The 20,992-nt window shown below is 48.1% G+C and overlaps 1 protein-coding gene across 5 annotated transcripts in view; it reads left to right on the top strand.

Annotated features, from left to right (window-relative positions):
* The window catches only part of SH3RF3 (SH3 domain containing ring finger 3), a 351,737-nt gene extending 333,239 nt beyond the window's left edge, over window positions 1–18,498 (top strand). For 4 of the 5 annotated variants that reach the window (XM_016162959.2, XM_016162958.2, XM_036224516.1 and 1 more), the window contains 2 exons: window positions 5,104–5,438; window positions 15,354–18,498. In XM_016162959.2, coding sequence (XP_016018445.2) covers window positions 5,104–5,438; window positions 15,354–15,522 — 504 coding nt within the window. In that variant the 3' untranslated portion in view covers window positions 15,523–18,498. Of the gene's footprint in view, window positions 1–5,103; window positions 5,439–12,337; window positions 12,533–15,353 lie in introns of all 5 variants that reach the window. The other variant, XR_004952017.1, reaches the window with a different exon arrangement.
* Window positions 18,499–20,992: the final 2,494 nt, after the last annotated feature.

Raw genomic sequence — 20,992 nt, 5'->3', positions numbered from 1 at the left:
CTTTTAATTACCCTTTCCCCATCTCCAACAAGAAACTATTCAAACATAAAATTCCAGCCAAAAAAGCTTACAGGTATGGACAGACTCAATAAAAATAAGGACGCAATGTCCCTTGGCTTTTTATTTTGAATATCTAAAGGCTCCTGAAAGCCCCCAGCATTACTTATCATGCCAAATTCAGATGGCTCAGGCCTCTGCCCATGTTTCAGCCTCACCAGCTCCTTCCTAAGTGCATAGCGCTGGTCAGTCTGATAGCTAGGTGAGAATTCAGGAGTCTCCCTCTTCAAGCACTGGCCTTCCTATAGCCTCTGATACCTGCCATGGTTTCCTGACTGCCCATAAGTTCATATGGCATCTGTGAATTATTTGACCATCTTCCTAACTCATTTTGTGTCCTTTATTGTTCTGTCTACTGTGTCAGCCAGAATATTGATGTCCTTTAACAGCTTACTAAGGACAATGAGCATAGGGTTTGGCGCAAAGTTGAGGCTAGAAACCAAAAGGAGTCTGCCATGCCACACAGGCCCGGAGCCAGTTTTTGTGGCAGGATCTGTCATCACCTTCCCTCTAAACTCCTCGTTACCATCGCCACCTGCGCCCCACAGTTCCCACTCAGGCTTCTCAGAAGCACTGCCACCTCGCAGTCCCACCCCTTCTCCCCTGCCATCTCACTGCCTTGGCCCCCAGATCAGCCAGGTGGACTTCAGGCTCCTCAGTGGCCCTTGAGGCCACCGAAATGTGCTGTCCACTGCCTTTCTCATCTCACCAGGCACCACACACCTTTTGGCTAGGTTTGCTTCTTCCACGCCTTCTCATTCCTCATCTAGACCACGCCACCCACCAGCCCATGCCCTTTCATGACCCCCATATCAGCCCAGCTCTCAAGGCCACTAGTTGCCCCTCCTAGAACACCACCTCCTCATCAGTAATTTAACTGATTAATAGCAAAAATTCTCTCTGGTTCATCACGTCTAGTGCCATTATCCTCAAAGCAATAAGTTGCAACTTGTTCCTTTATGTTTCCTCTCAAATTAAAAAGAAACATTTGGCATAAGTCAAACAATACAAAAGTGCATAATGACAAAAGTTAAATATTACCCCTAGTCCACTCTTAAGCCTGCTGGCCCCGGTCCCAGATGTTAACAGCCCAGAAGGAGAGCTTCTGTGCTTTCCCCGGACAGTCTGCAGGTGGTCCCAGATGTGGAGACATGATCAGAACATGACCATGACCACTATCTCCTAGCTCATGCAAATGTCATTTGGTGCACGTGGTGGAGTGAAAATGTGTGATCGTGTTGGATCCTTTGTTCTCAAAGGTAAATAGTTCTCAGCCACCCTTCTGACTGAGAAGAGCCACACGCATCCACCTGCGCAGTTTGGAATTCTGCAGGCTGAGGTTTTCCTGGGTTATCCAGGCTAAGCCTTGCGAAGCAGGTTTGTGTCTGTGTGCTGCCCAGCCTGTCTGGCCCATTGTTCAGTTCATACCTGATCAATGATTTTAAATATTGCCCTGAGCAAAAGGGAGCTAAGGTAAATCTGTTTGAAAGAAATGGTGCCATGGCCACCTCCTTTAGTGTGGGTCAGTGAGAGACAACCTGATAAAAACATGGCACTTACAGGTCATATTTACAGGTTTACTTTATTTTAATGAAGTGAACTATATTCCTGAAAAATTTAATAATACATTTTCTAAATCAGATTCAATTCCCTTTGGCTTGTTATAATTTCCAAGACAATTTTCCATAATTTCCAATTGACTTTTAACTAGCAATCATTCTTAATTTAAACTTTAAATTTCTTTTTCCTTTTGCTAGGTTTTTATATTAATATTCTGTAAAATAGTTAAGGCCCCAAGGGAAGCCCCTATCTTAATCTCAACAGAAAAACTATTATTTATCATGTGTAAAATGTTTTACAGTTTTCCTATAACAAATGAACATCTTCAAATATCTCTTTTTGAATATTAGATTTCCAAATGATTCTTTCAAAATAGGATAGGATTTTTATTTCAGGTTGTGTGTGTATATAAGTGTGTGTGTGTGTGTGTGTGTGTGTACACGCGCCAACGAGCATGAGTGCATGAATATACATAGATTTGTCTTGAAGTAACTCGTAAGCTCTTATTCTCTAATGTGATGTTTTGTTTGTATACTGAGGGAAGCTCTCAGATCTAGGTGTGTATCTTCAGAGCTGGAACTTCTGGGATGGCCTCATGATCTGCCTGCCATTCCCGGCTCCTGCCTGTCCCTCTGCCTTCTGTAGCCTTATGTGGCCTGCCGTGCCTGCTCCTCTCCGCATGCATCAGCCCCTGCCACTCAAAGCACAGCTGGGGAAGGCGGCCTCGCCTGGGAGCTGGCCGGTCAGCTCGGACAGCAGATCAGGCTCAGCACAACAGTTTTAAAGCCCTTCTTTAAAACTCACGCATGTCCCCTGGGCTGGGACGCTAAGTAGGTGCTAAATAAACCATAGTTTCCTTCTTTAATCACCTTCCCACGAAGTTGGTTCCTTATATTGTTTTTATATTACCGTCCATAATCTTCTGAAATCAAGTATCTGGTTGTGCAGATGACCATTGGCTTCTAATTGATCGCTTGCTAAGTTCTGTATCAGAATCACTTTTTTTGGTCCCCATTTCAGACCTGCTGAATCAGAATCTTTGAGGGTAGGGCCCAAATTTTACATTTTATCTAACTCCTTGGTTGGTTCTTTGTACACAAAGTTGGAGAGCCAGGGCCCCTGCGTTCTCCCGTGTGTGGTCCCAAGGCGAGGCAAAGGTTAATGGTGAGACACCGAATCAGGGAAATGAAATGGTTTTTATTCATTTAACAAAATTGTGTTCAGGTCCTACATGTTTTGCAAAAACTTAAAAATATACAAACACATTATGAAAACAGTAATATAATCAATATTTGTGAGAGGCAGCAGTAGTTTAAAAAGCAGTCTTATATTTGTCATCTTAACAATTCTATAAGGCAAACAGAAGCCATGGATCTGGGCTTCAGAGCCGGGTTTTCAAATGGCCAGCCTGGGGCAGCTCCTGTGCGCCTGGGCCTAGTCAGCCCAGCTCTGTGAGCCGCAGTGGGGAAGGGGGCAGTAGGCCACCCTGGTGTTTAACTGCTAGGGAGCTGAGGAGGGCTTCGCAAAGGAGGATGCATCCCAGCTGGGCTGCAGCACCCCATCACACATTTGGGGAGAAGACAGAGGATGAGTGTACCATTCTCTGCAGCTGTGTCTGCCTCCCATGGCAGGACCTGGAGAGCATCTTGTTCCCACAGCCCAGATTGTTTGGGGTCTCCACCAAGGCCAAAATGACCAGACCTGGGCCTTTCAGAGGGTCACTGGGATAGAAAGCTGATCCACCTTCTGGAAGGGAGATTTGAGCCACAGCTCGAGACAGCAGAATGCTGATAGGAGAATTGTATAGGGAAGCAGTGACCATCATTGTCTGCATCTCACTAGGCCTGTGAAAACCCCTGATTTCATCCTCGTTCTAGGAGAAACCCCAGAAAATCCAGCTTTTCGTAACATAAACTTTTAGCCCAGATCGACTCTAAATTGCATCTTCTAAAACCTCTTCTCCCATGATGTGGCCCCTAAAATTGACCAGTGAGTCTTTTTCAGCTGCTCTCAAAAGACCTTTTAGCTAATCCTTACTTGCATCACACAGAATAGACGACCACCAGGCAAGTGCCTGAACTGTCTATATCCGTCCTCCATGAATCCTGTGAGCACTGTGATTGCTAGGACACTGAATTCCACAGCAATTTGTAATAACCAGATGCTTAAGGCATTAGCAGAATTCTGTCATGGACAGTTTTCCAGCCATGATAACAGTGTTTGCCAAAATCAAATTAAGAAAATGATCAGTCATATTTAATCATGGAGAACTGAGACAAGAAAATTATCCACCTCAATTACATGGCCCTTTCCGAACATACAGCCGAGGCTGGCCTTCCCTGCAAACATGCTAAGTGGCCCAGGGGCTCCCTCTTCTCTCAATTCACTGCACACCCCACTGAGGCACGGCTGCGGTGCCAGGGCTTTCTGTCCCACGGAAGTGCCTCGTAAAGGGTCATGAGCTCGCACTCTGGCTGAGCTCACTTCTTCCAGCAATTATTTAGCTCCTGCTGTATTCTAGGCAGCGTTCTAGGCACTGGAGACACTGAGATAAAGAATCTAGCTCCTGCCCCCCACACATATTCTAGAGGGGAGCCTGCGGGGGAAGGATGAAAAGTGAATTAGGCCTTCTGTGGGGAGAAGAATAAGACGTGGGCAGGAAAAAGCTGGATGGTGCAGCATGCTGGCAGGAAGCCAGGAAGGTGGTGAAGGCCAGGACCTGAGGGTTAGAGGCTCTGCCAGCTGGGCCAAGAGGGTCATGGACTATCAGATGCTACCCCTCGTACCCATGCCATGTCCTCCCAACTCCAATGCACTGCCTTTTAAGGTCTCAAGTTTGGAGACAGTTGTCATGAGTAGCCAGACATTCACTGAGCTGCCGGCCTTTTCATTAGTGGCAGTCTCGGGAGTACCGGCTTCTTGGGGATAGGGACGCTCTGAGGCAACCTCTGAGCCAGCTGCATGACGCCCCTACTGGCAGAATTTCTGAGGCTCTCTGAAGTGTGACCAAGCATGTCTTTCTCAAGGATTTCAAAACATTGCTGAGCTGGGCAAAGTGACCAGATGGTTGCCCTGCGCTCTGAAGTTCGCTTAGAAAAACTGGGTGAGGAGAAACCAAATTATATTGACTGCTGGTTCCTCTGACATAACAAATGAGGTTGCAAGGCTGGGAACATGACCCTGCGACGGCCAGTGGGCATGTTGTCAGGAACAGCCCCTGCAGTATCCTCTCCTGGGAATAGCACCTTCTGGCCAACCCCAAAGGCCTCTTGGGTCTGTCTGGGCGTTTGGGCCACGTTTGGGGAAAGGAAGGAAAACAAAAGAATTGGAAAAGCTTTCAATCTTAGCTTTGCTTTCATCCACTAACCAGCTTTACAAAATTATGTTTAAAATTGCCAAAAGGATTATACTCCAGCCCCTCTCACTAACAATAAAGGCATTTTGAAGCATTAACCCACTGGATCTCCATTTTGTGTTTCTCTCCAGAAAGAGAAGAAGACAGGTCTGCTGAAACTTCTAGCCGGGGCATCCACCAAGAAGAAGTCTCGCTCCCCACCATCCATCTCTCCCACCCACGACCCCCAGGTGGCAGTGGACACCTCACTCCAGGGTGCAGTGGGGCCCGAAGTGTCCTCACTGTCCATCCATGGCCGGGCAGGGTCCTGCCCCATAGAGAGTGAGATGCAAGGGGCGATGGGAATGGAGCCGTTGCACAGAAAGGCAGGCTCCTTGGATCTGAACTTCTCCTCATCCCCCTCCAAGCAAGCCCCTCCCTCCATGGCTGCCTTTCGTCCTGAGCCCAAGCCGTTGCCCAGAGAGAGGTAAGGGTGGAGGGTGGACTTGTATTCTCTAGGCCCTTGCTGTGGGTTGGTCTCTGGGGTCTGGAGCCACCTCTGGGAGCAGGGACAACAAAGTTTCTCTGAGGATTAAATTAACCAAACCTCGCTCATTTGCGATGTCTACTCAGCTCCTAAGCTCGGATCATGAGCATTGGGTAAAACAAGTTTGGGAACAAATGGGAGCATATTTCATGTTCTGAATCCATCTGGTCCCTGAGTTTGGGACTTACAAGGGCTTCATGAGGAAATTTGTCAAAACTAATGGGGTACTGAGCCAAAGGGAGAGGGTGAGAGCACTGTCCCTTCGACCCTGGAGAAACCCTGGAGCTGGAGCAGGCCTGTGGGCTGAGTTCCTGTGGCCCTGTGGGCCTGTGGGCCTGTGGGCCTGCCCAGGAAGCAGCTTCTCTCTCTCTCTTTCTTTCTTCCTTCCTTCCTTGCTTCCTTCCTTCCTCCCTCCCTCCCTCCCTCCCTCCCTCCCTTCTCTTTCTTTCTTTCTTTCTTTCTTTCTTTCTTTCTTTCTTTCTTTCTTTCTTTCTTTCTTCTTTCTTAATTATTTTTTACTTCTTAATTACAATTGATATATGCAATATATATTAGTTTTAGGTGTACACATAGTAATTAGACATTTATGTAACTTACAAAGTGATCATCCCAGTAAATCTAGTACCCATCTGACACTATACATAGTTACTACAACATTATTGACTATATTCCCTAAGCTGTATTTTATATCCTGTAACTATTTTGTTATTACCCATTTGTACTCACTCCCTTCCTCCCCTCACCCATCCCACCGACACCCCTCCCTATGGCAACCATACAAAATGTTCTCTCTCTATATAAATTTGCTCCTGTTTTGTTTGTTTGTTCATTCATTTGTTTAGATTCCACATATAAGTGAAATCATGTGGCATTTGTCTTTCTCTGGCTGCATGATACGCTGTAGGTCCATCCATGTTGTCACAGATAGCAAGATTTCATTCTATTTTTACGGCTGAGTAATATTCCATTGTATATATATACTACCTCTTCTTTATCCATTTGTCTATCAATGGACACCTAGGTCACTTTCTTATCTTGGCTATTATAAATAATGCTGCAATGAACATAAAGATGCATATGTCTTTTTGAATTTGTGTTCTGGGTTTCTTTGGATAAATATCCTGAATTAGAATTACTGAGTCCTTCTCTGCCTCTTGTTATAGAGCCTCTGCTTTAAAGTCTATTTTGTCTGGTATAAGTATTGTTAACCCAGCTTTTTTCAATTTTCATTTTCATGAAATATCTTTTTCCATCTCTTTACATCCAGTCTTTATGTATCTTTTGACCTGAAGTGAGTCTCTTATAAGCAACATCTGTAAGGGTCTTGTTTTCTTACACATTCAGCCACCACATGTCTTTTGATCAGAGCACTTAATCCATTTACATTTAAACTAATTATTGACAGATATGTAGCTATTGCCATTTTATCATTCATATTTTTATCTTTTTTGTTTTATTCTTCTTAAAGAAGTTCCTTTAACATTTCTTGTAATACTTGTTTGGTGATGACGAACTCCTTTACCTTTTTCTTGTCTGGGAAGCCCTTTATATGTCCTTCGATTATAAATGATAGTTTTGCTGGGTAAAGTAATCTTAGTGGTAGGTCCTTGCTTTTCATCACTTTGAATATTTTGTGCCAACCCCTTCTGACCTGCAAAGCTTAAGTTGAGAAATCAGCTGACAATCTTATGGGACCTACCTTGCAAGTAACTAACTGCTTTTCTTTTGCTAATTTTAAGATTTTCTTTGTCTTTAACATTTAGTCTTTTAATTATGATGTGCCTTGTGGGCCTCTTGGGTTTATTTTGTTTGAGACTCTGTGGGTTTCCTGGGATTTTATGTCTATTTCCTTCCACCAGGTTAGGGAAATTTTCCATCATTATTTTTTCATACAGGTTTTTAATTCCTTGCTGTCTCTCTTGACCTTCTGGTACCCCTATGTTAAGATGCTTGATGTTGTCCCGGAGGCCCCTTTAAATATCCTTTTTTTTTTTTTTTTTTGGATTCTTTATTCTTTTTGCTGTTCTGATTGTGTGTTTTCTGCTCTTCTCTTCCAAGTCATTGATTCGATCCTCTGTTTCATCTAACCTACTGTTGATTCTCTCTAATGCATTCTTCGTTTCAGTTACTGTAGTCTTCATTTCTGACTGGTTATTTTTCTATTTCAATGTCTATTTTTTATGCTTCCTATCTCTTTGTTGAAGTTCTCACTTAAATCATTGAGCAGCCTTATAACCAGTATTTTGAACTCTGCATCTAGTAGATTGCTTGCTTCCGTTTTGTTTAGTTCTTTTTCTGGAACTTTGTTCTGTTCTTTCACTTGGGGCATGTTTCTTTGCTTCCCCATTTTGGCTGCCTCCCTGTGTTTGTTTCTATGTATTAGGTAGGACTGCTATGTCTTCCAGTCTTGGTAAAGTAGCCTTACCTAGCAAGTGCCCTATGGGGCCCAGTGGCACAGTCTCCCTGGTCACGTGAGCTGGGTGCTCCAGGTGTCGCTTGTGTGGATTGTGTGTGCTCTCCTGTTGTAGTTGAGCTTTGATTACTGTTGACATATCAGTACGATTGCTCCTCGAGCTGATAGATTGTTGTGCAGGGACTGACGCTATAGAGCAGAATTCACTTTAGCTGGGTTCTAGTGCCTGCTGAGTCTGCTCTTTGGCTGTGTCATTTGTGAAGGTGATTGGGTAGTGCTCTGTTGTGGCCTGAAAGTGGATGCTGGGTGTGATGGTTCTGGGGCCTCTTGAGAGGGACTCTGGTGCAGGCCAAGCTCAGCCACTGCCTGCACCTTGCCCAGGGCCGCTTGGTATGAGCTACAAAGTAATATGTAGATGGTCGCCACTTGTGCTGGGCTTGGAGGTGCCTGGGAGAGATTAGCTCCTAACTAAGCCCAGCTGCCTCTAGTGCCAGGCTTGGGGCTGCTTAGCAAGAGATACAGGGCATGCTGACGCCAGATGCTGCTTGCTTGGGGTTTGTGATCCTTTGAGAGATTTTGAGAAAGTCTGCAGCATCAGCTAGACAGGTCACTTTATGAAAGAGCCACTGGAATTGGCTTGGATGGGCTTGCAAGTTGGGTGGGATGGGGTCTCAGAAAAACACTAGGGTGGAGCTAATGATGTTAGCCAGGTTGATGGAGACTCAGATATGGTGCCCACCTGGGCATGCAGGCTGGGTGGGAAAGAGCTTAACAAAGAAACAATGGCTTCTGCCAGCCCTTCTATTTGGGAGAAAACTGCCCCTCCAGCCCTCACCCTGAAGCCAGATAATTCAGTTCCTCTCTGTATGTTTCTGGCACCTTTTGAGCTAATGCCCCAGTGCTGGAGCTCAAAGCGAGCGAGCCTGGCGGCAAGTAAGTTCATGCGTGGGTTCTTTAAGAGGAACACCTCGGACCTCTGCAGCCCTCTGTCTTAGCCACAATCTCTGCTGATTTTCACAGCCAGAAGTTATGGGATTTCTCTTCATGGCACTGGAAACTTGTGCGGGGCATCTGGTATGGGGCTGGACCCCTTGCTCCTCAGGGGCTTGCCAATCCCTAGTCTAAATGATGGGCTTTAGAAATGAGTTGATGGGGTAGCACTGAGTCCTGGGCCAATGGGGACAAATCTCTCTCCAGGCAGTGGAGGGGCAGAGTGGGCCAGTGGTTACTGACTTCTGATAAATAATTAAAGTGTAAGTCTGTCTTTACACCTGCTTTTAGAGTAACAGCTAGGATCTATTGAGTGCTCTATTCAGAACACTGAACAATTCTAGCCATAAACATCCAGGGCGGCTATGCTGTACATGCAGCTTAGCATCTGCCAGCATCTTGATTAATCCTCCCAAGAACCCCATGAATTAAGTATCCCCATTTTAGAGATGAGAAAACTGAGGTTTAGTAAAAGGTGAATTAACTTACTCAAGATCACACAGCTAATTGGCAGCAAAGCCAAGCATTGACCTGAGGGCTTTCCAGCTGCAGAGCCTGGCGCTGAACCACCCTGCTTCGTGTAGTGCACAATCAGCAGCCGCCTAATGTGTGCTCAGCTGGCCCACAGGAGGATTGGGAGGCATCTTCAGCTTGTAAACAGCATGGAGCATGTCACAGGGTATCGGCATCTGGTTCTGGGTCCTGTACAGTTGCTCACCATCCCACTGTCTGTGCCAGGTGATCCTGACCCACTCACAGTGGGACCCATTCCAGTGAAGTGCCTTCCCTACAGCAAGTCCCCAGGCCCCTTAGGAGACTGGATTCACACACCACACATCACACAAACACCACACAAACACACAATACACAGCACAAACATGTGCCACACAAACAACACACTATAGACAACATACAAACACATACAACACGAACGCATACCACAAATATACAAACACCACACACCACACAAACACTACATCAACACACACACCACAGAAATACCACATACCACATAAACACACATACTACACAAACATGCCACAATTACACACCTCATAAATGTATACACCACACAAATACACACTACACACACACACAGACACATGCACAGCACACACCAGACACACCCACACACCACACATTTCAGATTTCCCCCTCACCCCAGCCCCTAACACTTCTCTCCCCAAAGGAACTTCCGCTAACTTCGGGCAGCTCTTCCATGTCAGAACCTTCTTCCTTCTGCAGGACCAACCCCTGGCTGCATGTGATTTCTGAATGTGGGTCCTGGGCCCTCCTCCCTGGATCACAAAGCTGGTGGCTCCTGAGAATGACAGACTTCTAGATATTTCAAAGCTGCTCTCATGTTTCCCCCAGGTTTCTGTTCTTCTCCAGATGCCTCAACTCCCAGACTCCTCAAAAGAGCTCATAAAACCCTATTCTAAAAAATTATGGAAATCTATGATTAACTAAAAAGTCCAAGGAATTCTTCCCATTCTCTGAGTGTTCTGATTGATCAGGGTTATTGTGCCCAGAGACTCTTGACCCCCTGCTTATTCCCAGCACTCGGCACAGCTCATCAGTGACAAGAGCTTTCAAAGCGCAGCCTGAACCAGACTGCTGCCTGAGGAGCCCGGGAATGCTGTCCCTCCTCTGTGCAGGCCCAGAGGCTGCTCGTTCTGAGGAGCCCCGGCAGGAGCTGAGGGGATGAAGATAGAGTTGCTTGCTCTTCAGACAGAGGCAGCCCCAGAAAGCACTTGGACTCAGGCCCTGCAGGCTTGTGAATAAAACTTACTTGCAGCTGGAAGGGAGTAGCTGTGACAAGAATCCCTGCCGTAGAGGTCCTGTGCATTTACTCACACGCCAAATATCTGTAGGGTACCTGCTGTGCGCAAGGCCACTCTATGATAACGAAGGTGGGAAATGGGGGTAGGGGAGGCTGGGGCTCAGACTCAAGGTTGCCACCACCAATAGGCTGAGGACAGGGTGCTCTCTATCACCTGGCGCCCGCTGGGCTCCGGGTGCAGCTGGGTGTCTCCTCCGTACTAACTCCTTTAGGCCTAACCATCTCTCTTCTGAGGATTTGGGAAGAAAACAAGAGCTGCTCTCCTGACTGCTCTCAGAGGACGGAAGTTTAGTTTGAAGGGCACTGTAGAGTAGGACCACCCAGAGACCTCCCCCAGGCCAGGGTCCGCTTAGGTTGCAGTCAGCTTGCTGGAGGCAGACGCAACTCGCAGGAGACCTGTAGGAGCTAAGCCCATGAGCCTGATGTGTTAACCAGAAGGCCAATTCCTAACCCTTCCTAGGGTACCTGACCTTCGGGCTATCTGGACATACTCATGCCCTGTGGACAGTGTGCACAGGGAGCCACATATCTGAAAGTTGCCTGGGGAACTCATAATAGGGGTGTAGTTATTCATCAGTCTACAGCCTTGCCTCCCCAGAAAGGATATGCTGACTCTGGACAGGTCTGGCTGAGTTCTCGGGCAGACGCAACTGCACCATCCTCGTCCTCTGGATGCTTGCCTCCTGGCTCTCTTGTACCCTGGCAGTATTTCAGAGTGGCTTTGAGCAATAGGCATAATTGCCGCTTAGCGCCCATTTCACTCCAAATAAGAGTTTTTGTTTTTTGAGTCCCAGCTCTCCAATATATAATTATACCTGCCTAGTTTAATACCTGAAAATTATGAACATGTAAACAACAAGAACAATAATATCTGAAATTACATAGATAATACCATTTTATCATATGACATATGTAATAACGTGATGAAGATCCCTCCAGCGGCATCTGGACGCCCTCCCCATATGTTCACACATGCAATCTAGTCATCCTCACTTCTTGCTGTCATGTAAGTTCTTTGGCTTTGTTAGGATTTAAAAGGTTTTGCTTTGATCTATTATGTGTCATGGTAGGCAGACTAATGTCTCCCAAAGATGTTTATGCCCTAATTCCCCCAAACTGTGACTGTGTTGCCTTACATGGCCAAGAGTAAAGTTGCAGATAAAATAAAGGTTGCTAACCAGCTGACTAAAATAGATTATCCCAGATTATCCACTCAAATGACCATAAGTCCTTACAAGTGGAAGAGCGGGCAGATGAGAAGGCAGAGTGATATGATGGGAGGACTGAACCCTCCCATACTGTCCTTTAAAACAGAGGAAGAGGCCTCCACCCGGGAATTTGGTCAGCTACTAGGAGCTGGAAAAGGCAAGGGGACGCGGTCTCCCCTGGAGCCTCCAGAAGGAGTGCGGCCCTTGAACTGAGCCCTGTGAGACTGTGCTGGATGTCTGACTTAAAGAATTATAAGATAAGAAATTTGTGTTTTATTATGCCACTAGTTTGCTGAAATTTGTTATAGCGGCAATGGGCAACTAATACATGTGTTGATATTAGAGTGTAGTGTCCAGGGTATAGACGTATTCTTATCATTTCTAGCAGGACACTGCTCTGTGATAACCACATCCCACCAACTCGAAGACCACTCGTCCTCAACAGTGCTGAAGCAAGTTCTCTGAAAAGCCCACCACATGGAGGGTCCCCCTCTTACCGCTGTTGTCAGGGAGGGGAGTAGATGGCACAGGAGGAGGACACTCCAAACCTCACACATAAGGCTTATTGCAATATGCAGTGGTAAGAATTCATTCTGATTTTGAGCCTTTTGATTCCCTGAGTCTTATGTCTGAAAATTAGCTGTTGTTGACATAACCTTAACTCAGCACAGGACAATCTCTCATTGATTTATGACACCATGATTGTGACACAAGAGAAGCTGCCATCCTCAACTGTTCCTTTGGCCTTTTGTGTCTATAACAGGAAGTGTCAGTTACTTTTATGCAGTGAAAAAATAGCTCAGTCTTGGGCTAAATGCTTGTCTCATATGTATTCAGCCCACATCATTCATCTGGGCTCATTAAATCATTTAATTGCTCAGAAGCACCAAATTACTTTTTTTTTCCCTAACAAATTACATTTTAAAATTTGCTTGTTTGTTTCGCATCTGGCATTTGAGGCAAAAACCAAAACTCGTGTTCAGAGTCTGAGAAATCATCTCACTCTTTTGCCTTTTTTTCTTCTCCTTGGGGAATTGAGAGAAGGAGGCAAGTGTTTGGAAAGGAGGTGAAGCATATGGCAGAAGGCCACAGGGAGGCCTGGGGCTGGTCTTGATAGTCGCACATGCAGCCCGAGTGCCGAAGGCCTGGGAACGGTGCAGTCTGTGTGCGATGCTGGCTGGTCTCACAGGCCATTGCTACATCCTGGAGCCCTTTCTGCAGCCATCTGTTCTCCTGCAGGGGGTGGCCTTACAGACAGCTGTTTGTGTCCACTGGGCTGGGAGGAGGGCAGGACCTACACTCTCCTTCCTCTCCATCTCCACATTTAAAGCCAGCATCTGGCTCCTAGGGACAGCAGTGGAAACTGGCCCAACTGTCCTGCACATGCCATTCCAAGGCACTTAGAGTGCCCAGCTGGCCCTGCTCCCTCAACAGGAGGAACTCTGCATGCCTGCCAACTTAGCCCCAAGAGCCACCTTCCTCTCTGCACCCCCACCTCTCACCTGCCTGGAACAAGATGGGGCCGTGTGCCCCAGAGGCTGTAAGCTTCCCAAGCCTGGGCTTGGGTCTTCTTGACCTGTGCATCATCCCTGAGCCCCAGCACCAACTCCACCTGCCCCAAATCACGGCTTCTCTGTTCCAACCCAGATAGGCCAGTGCCCCAGGTCCCATGAGCAGGTGGGGCTGAGGAAAAAGAAAGTCTCCTCAGTGTTTTTATTCAGCATTTTCTCAGAATCAGTGCGTAAACATGCACCCGAGAATATATCGAATGAAAACTCACATTTCCTGGTTCTGTTCCTCTAGCATCTCAGCAGGTAGGTCCAGGATAGAGCCCAGGAATCTGAGCCAGGATCCTGAAATCTATAGGCCACACTTTCAGAAATGCTGACTTGGAGCAAGTGCAGTAACCTGGGAGGTGCCCATGGGGACACCCATGTTGAGGTTGCTTAGAGAATGTGGCCTAGAGAGACTGGATGCATGCTTTCCCAGGCAGCCCGGACTCGGCCCTCAGGACATTGACTAGTCAGCCAGGGTACAATTACTGAGTACCGTGGTCTGGTCAGGCCGACCCCAGCCAGCCCTCCTTAGCCTATTGTATCTGTAGCAACTTTCAGCCACACCCTGCTCACTACCAAACCTGACTACACTTAGTACTGTCTTTGTCCTGGAGCCCCCAACTCCTGTGCCCTGTAGAGTGGGCAGACTCCTCTCAGCACTTCCTGCACAATCGTCACCAGCTGTGCTGGTTGAGGGTACAGGGCTCATGCAGGTGTCAGAGCACATGTGCCCGTGAGTTCCCTGAGGGGCTGGGGAAGGCACGGTTAACTGGAATGGTGGGGGCCGTGAGGGATACAGGCACGAGGGCACACACTGGTTTGCTCTTGGTGGTGTTTCAGAAGAAGGCTGGTCCTCAGAGCATAGCTCTTTTAAGTCTTAGCCCTCCTTCTCTGAGGCTTAATGAACAGGTATGGGGTGGGGGGCGTGTGTCAGGCCTGCCCTGTGCTGACCCTAGAGCTCTTGGCCAGATGCCAGAGAAGGTCAGACCCTTGTCTCAGATCCAAGGAGCTGTAAGAGTGTTCTCAGGGTATGGGGAGGGGGGATGGTCTGTGCTTGGTCTGGTCCAACCTCAGGCCCATAGCTCCCCCTCCAGGTGCCAGCAGGTTACAGTCACCACTTGGACTATATGTCATGTTGGTCTGAAAACAGGAACTGGACAGAGGCCTCTGAGGCCTCAGGGAGGAGCCCAGGTTTTACAGGAATGAGATGTGTGAAAAACTGGGCCTCGTTTATGGTGTGGCCTCAGCCAGTTTAGGTGCTAAGGCCATAACATCTTATGATTTTTGGAGTACGTTTTAAAAGAATGACCGTTTTACCAACACAATGCATGTGAGGCAACGGCTTAAAAGGTGTCCTCCGCCCACCTGCTCCTTAGACAGAGAAACTGACACTCGGGAGGTGAGGACGCTAGCCTCATCTGTGCCAGGATGGGACAGCACCGAGGTCACTGCCCTTACCAGGCTGCAGTGGCCACCACCGCCCCCTCCGTACGCCCTGCCCCCGGGAGGCCGCAGTCTGAGACGGGTTGAAGCGAGGAGGTGACGCGGAGGGGCTGCATCTCTGGCAGGAACATTCCAGCAGCATAGACCGGAATCTAAAAGACGTCACGCGGAAACATTATTTTAAATTTTTAGGAAAAATTTTTAAAGTTTTGGAAAAATTAAAATTAAAGATAAGTAGAAAAAAAAATTTTTTTTAAGTGGGAAAAGTAGCACCAAATTACAACACTTTACACCAGAGAGAAAACAGAAAAGAAAAAGCAAGATCCTGCCAGCCGACCCCGGGCCAGCCTCCGGTCTGCCTGGGCCAGCCTCGCCCACTGTGGTTGTCTGTTTCCCCACCAGGTACCGCGTGGTGGTCTCTTACCCGCCCCAGAGCGAGGCGGAAATCGAGCTGAAGGAAGGCGACATTGTCTTTGTGCACAAGAAGCGTGAGGACGGCTGGTACAAGGGGACCCTGCAGAGGAACGGCCGCACGGGCCTCTTCCCGGGCAGCTTCGTCGAGAACTTCTGAGGACATGCTCTCCACCCCCAGCGCACTGGGGAGGAAGGCCTCCTGGGAAGCCCCAACGTGCAAGGAAAGAGCCATGACACCCGAGGGTCTCAGGTCCCTTCCAGAGCCCCTGGTAGGAGACACCACAACCTGGGGTGGAGGCCCCAGGGTGTGGAGGTCATGCCTTCACCCACAAGTCACACTCTGGGGTTGTTCTCCAATGAGATGCCTACTCCCCCTCTGTGAACTGTAAAGAAATATCTTTGAAAAGAGAGGAAGGTGCTGATGCGGGTTGATGTGCTGCTGTGACTTGCTGCCGAGCTGCAGCGTTCGTGTCTGCCACCTGCACGAGGCTGGAAGTTGCAGAAGGGCCGCAGGGGCTGGGTGAGTGGGCGCAGGGCCCAGAGCATTTGCAGAATGTCTTCGCGGGCTGTCTGGGCTGCACATAGGGGTCCAAATTGCTCCATCACCTCTATATACCTCAGTGGCCTGCCACCTGGCCACTCAGCAAGGTCGTTCCTGGCCCAGGGGCCTTCACCGGGGCGCAGGCACCTGTTGGGACTCGGGCAGCTCCCGCTTGGCTTTGTCTCCTGCCAGTATTGCAAGCAACACTTTTTGTTTGCCACCGCTGTCCCTCTGCATCGCTTCCTTCTTACATCTTTTTAACAGAAAGCTGTTAGACTTTATATATTTCTAATAGGTCGTGCATCGCCTATTTTTCATACATCTGGTGCTGCCTTTTGTAATGATTTGGTTGAGCTTGAAAGAAAAATTATCAGAGGAGACATCAAACGGGCAGAATTTTTATATTTACCATATGAATTTAGGAGAACTCGGAAAAGCCCACGTCCTCAACATCACAATGTTGGCTGCTGCTCCACAGGATAAGGGGACATCCATTTTTAGGGGATTGAAGGAACATTGTGGAAATGTCCCTTCAACCCCCTTTAAACCCTTACCGAAGCCCCATGCTTTGTCTAGGCAGTGATAATTATTATTCAAGAACCGGAAACATTTTGAGTAAAAGTCACTACAGTTGCCTTTTTTTGTGGCGATGAAAAGGACAAGAAGGCCGACTCCAGCCTAAGAAGGTGAGGAATTCCCCCTTTCACTGCTTTAGAGAGAATAACTGCGGTCGTATTTAGCTTAATCGAAATATGATTTCTCACTATTGCAATGTGCAGTTTTTACCACACTTCAGTTGTAAACCTTCACAGTTTACAAAACCTTGTGAAGGTTTTGCCTTTTTTAAAAAGTAAATAAATACATACATACATGCATACCTAGCTGCGCCCCACCAGGCAGTGTAAACTTTGGTCTAGAGCCTCGAAGCGCAACGAGGGTGATGGGAGTGAGCCCTCTCTGCAGACTTGGAGGGTCCAGGGATCTGAGACAGAGAGAGACAGGAAGAAGGGGCAGCTCTGATCTTGGACCCTTCCCCCAGGCGAGGTCCTGGGATCGGCTCACTTCCACAGACACTGCCTACAGGAGCCCGGTCACAGGGCGGTCTTGTTCTCCAGGGATTCGCACCTATTCGAAATAACAATTTGTAAACCCTCTTTCTATATATTTTTACAAAACCACTCAGGTTTAAATTAGGCTAAATAAATTAGCCTTTGGTAACATAAGATCTCCCTGATTTTGAGGGATGAAACGAAATCCAGAAACCCATTCCTTCTCCCGGCGTGATGCCTTTGAAATACAAACACTTATTTTCAGAGTTCCTATTTTGGGATGTGACTTGGCTACTTGTTACTGCCAGGTGGCTACCACACTGGTGGGATCACGCCTAGAGAAAGGCTCATTTCCTCATTCCAGATGATAATAGATTTAATAGACTTTAGAAATTTGTTTTGAATCAAAGGGAAAAAAAATAGAGTTTAAACACAGAGAACCCTGTGCAAGGAGGTAATGACAGCCAGAGGGTATCCATTTGCCATCAGTTGCCTTCCATGCACAAAAACGTGTGTATGTTTAAAATCATATTACCAAAAACGTGCATGGATTAACACACTGAGTGAGACATGTGTTCTCACTGAAACCAGAGCTAACTCAAATCCCCAGATAATAAGGAAACTCTTTTTTTAAACAAAGGCAGTTACCAAGCAACAGAATAGACTAACTTGGACCTTCTTTCCTGTCCAGGCCACCAGCACTGTGATGCTCATGGTAGGGAGGAATTGCTGAACAGCCCAGTGATTGTGAGTGAAGTGGCAGCCCACCAGGGCCCAGCACCCCTCACTTCAGAGCAGGGACAAGCATCCAGTGTCTTTGCAAGGCATCAGCAGGCCCCTGTCATAGCAGAATCATGGGCAGCCATTGGTACTGCCTTGGAAGGGAAAACGATGCCAGAGGCCCAGCCAGCAGGCATCCTCTCAGGAGCAAAAGCCGGGTACTCGGAGGGCAGGGAGGTACACGACGAACCATGCTTTGGGCTGCCTGTTTTCAAACACAATCAGTCTGACCCGTCAGCCTTCACCACCATTTAACCCGCAGAATCAGACCCTTCCTTTGGGCCACCTCGCCTCAAAGGACACATTCATTTTGGTTACTGAGGTTAAATAATACCTGGTCTGAAACCCTCACATTCCGTCCTGGCCCAGGGACTTACGCATCTTGGGTGTGCAGTGACATTTGGCAGGCAAGGTGACTTGCTTTGAGGAGCGCAGTAGAGTCCCCAGCCACCACTGAGTGAGGTCAGTGGACACCGAGGTGATGGGGACATCTGAGCCACAGAGGACCATGGGAGGGAAGTGGAAAGACAGAGCCAGGCAAGAGCTTCCCTGACTCCAGTGCCCCCAAATAAACTCAGCAGCCTGGCTGGGAATTTCCTTATACTTTGCACAGTTCACACACACATGCACACACACATGCATACACAGAGACCAATGTTTTTGTTATACATAAATGTCAGTATGTGATTTTGGAAGAATTGACAGTTATGACAAACTGATGCCTGTGTTTCCAAGTCTTTAAATAAAAATGAATATGGAGAGATCTCGTGTCTGGGCAGTGGGAGCAGTGAGGGTGGGGCGGGGGCTGAGAGGGCCTGAGTGGAAGCACCAGCTTGGTAGGAGCAGAGCTGGACAGGTACCACCCCATGTCCCTGCTGGCCGGCTGCCTGCCACCGCAGAGTGCTGTTTTGTGGGGGACGCAGGGTCTGTGTCATGGTGTGGGCTGCCAAGAAGACTGGGGATGTCAGACAGCCTCCCAAAGGTCTGCTGGCTGGGCAGTAGGAATCGAGCCACAGTCCAGCCAGGCCCAGAAGACCCCTAGCTCCCTCCAGGGGCTCATTTGCCTAGAAGTCTTGCTCAGATGACATTCTGCAGGTGACTCACCTTTCACATGGGAAAGCTTTTCATGTTAGTGGTCATTCAAGTTCCTGACAACAAGGAGTGCCTGGCATTGACTTCCCAGACAGGCACACTCATGGCTCTGCCCTTGTCTGTCAGGCCCTTGGGGTGCCTGAGCAATTCCCTGGAGCACAGGATGGAGGGTGCCTCTAATCTACCAACAGGAGGGACTTCAGGAGACTGCCAGCCTCCAAAAACTGGGCCTATCCCAAGTCATCCAGACAGGCTAACACCTGGCAGAGGGCTGCCCTGGCAGCCCGACACCTGACAGGTGAATCCCGAAATAGGCTTTCACTGCCTTCTTAGCCAACGCACATGCCTGTATTCTTTGACTGTCATATATATACTTGAGCTGAAAAGAAGCTTAGCAAAGAAAATTTTACTCTTCTGTAAAAATTAAATGAACTTATACAAGATGAGATAAGATGTCCTGGGTTATGGGTGGGGAGGACAGTGAGTAAAGAAGAATATACGTGCTCACCTATCTATCCCAATAAAGCTGGTGAAAGATACTCTTATCCTCATTTGCTAGATGAGCAATCAAGGTTAGAAGAGATTAAATTAATTGCTCCAGATCACATAGCTCATGGAACTCAGATTCAAGTCTACTTCTCCATCTCCAAAAGCTGCGGACTAAAACTATGCCCTCTATGGAAATAATACGTCAAGCATGAGAGAGTAGGGAGAGCAGGGCAGAGGACACGCGGGTAGTACCCTTCACGGTCTGTCAGGGAAGAATGCCTGGCAGGCCAGTACAGCAAGTCTGACGGGGGGTGGGGGTGGGGGTGGCGGGGGACAGCCTAACTCTAGAGAGTGGCATGGCAACCCCTCAGGGCTTGGTGCCATTTTACATTCAAATCCCAAAACTGATTCCCCATGCTCTGAATCCACGCTAACTAAACAAACAGGACCAACTTCCCTTTGCTGGCTTAATGCCCACAGGGAGAAGAGCATGACAGTTGGTGCCGCTAACCACCCGGCCTGCGAAGCAGAGGCGTTTCTCATCCACCAGTGCACTGGGGCTCTGGTTGAGGCCGCAGTCCCTGTGGACTTTGTAAGCAGGAGATGCATCTCTGTCTCTTGCCGACAGAGATGCATCTCCTGCTTACAATTGGCATATTCGCACTGAGGGATCACTGGTTCTTCTTTGCCAGGGAAGAAGCTCCATGGGCCAGCCCTTCATTTAAACTTCTCCACACACAGCCACGCCGGGTGCTACAGGACGAGCAATGAGGAGTGAGAACAGCCAGCTCCCAGCAGAGCTGTGAAGACAACACACAAACGGCCATCGACAGGATAGGCTAACCTTGGAGAACCAGATTCACAGGAAAGGGAGCCAGGTGCCCTGGAAGCCTCTCTATCAGTCTCTTCCTAAGGGGGAAGGGGTAGGGGCCTGGGGGCTTTCCAAATGGAGAGACTGAAATACTATCCAAAATCTTTTATGTCTTCACAAACATTATCTCACTTTATCCTTAAACATCCCCCTCTAGGGTCGATCCTTGTCATTCCCATTTTACAAAGGAAGTGATAGAGACTTGGTAAAATGGACTTAGTATCTCTGAGTTCAAGGAGTGGTGGAACCAGGATTTCTCACTTCCAATCCCCGGCTTTTTCTCGAAGGCAGCAGAAGTCCTAAAATGATGATGACAGCCAGCACTTACTCCACACCGACAACCCGAGGAGGTGGGCAGCGCTATCACACCGTCTCACAGGTGGTGAAGCAGGCAGCACGACGCCTGAGGCCTGGTGTCAGACCACGTGCAGTACGTGGTAGAGCTGCGGTTCATGCGGGGAATGCCGCGGGGTCGCTGCTGGGGTCTCTACTGCGTCCACAAGCACAGGAGCTCTTGATGGACGTTAGCCAGAGTGACCTGCTCTGCACAGTACCCGACGGAACATACCTGGGCCATTCTAGAGGGAATGATAGAGCATCTCAAGGTCCCTTCTGACACTGAGACAAAGGTCTCTCCTCTTGTTCAGACCCTATGCGTAGAGGCAGAACTCAGAGCCCCTCCTAAAGCCTGCGCTACTCAGAGAAAGCGCTGAGGCCCTGAGTCCCTCCCATCCTCCCCGAGTCAGCTCCCACCCTGGTTCAGCCTCACAGACCCAGTCACCCTCTCTGTGGATCTGGTCAAGAT

Source organism: Rousettus aegyptiacus, unplaced genomic scaffold, assembly GCF_014176215.1.
Source record: "Rousettus aegyptiacus isolate mRouAeg1 unplaced genomic scaffold, mRouAeg1.p scaffold_m13_p_7, whole genome shotgun sequence".
NCBI classification, from domain to species: domain Eukaryota; kingdom Metazoa; phylum Chordata; class Mammalia; order Chiroptera; family Pteropodidae; genus Rousettus; species Rousettus aegyptiacus.
Note: the sequence above shows the minus strand (reverse complement) of the source record. Positions and strands in the feature narration are given on the sequence as shown.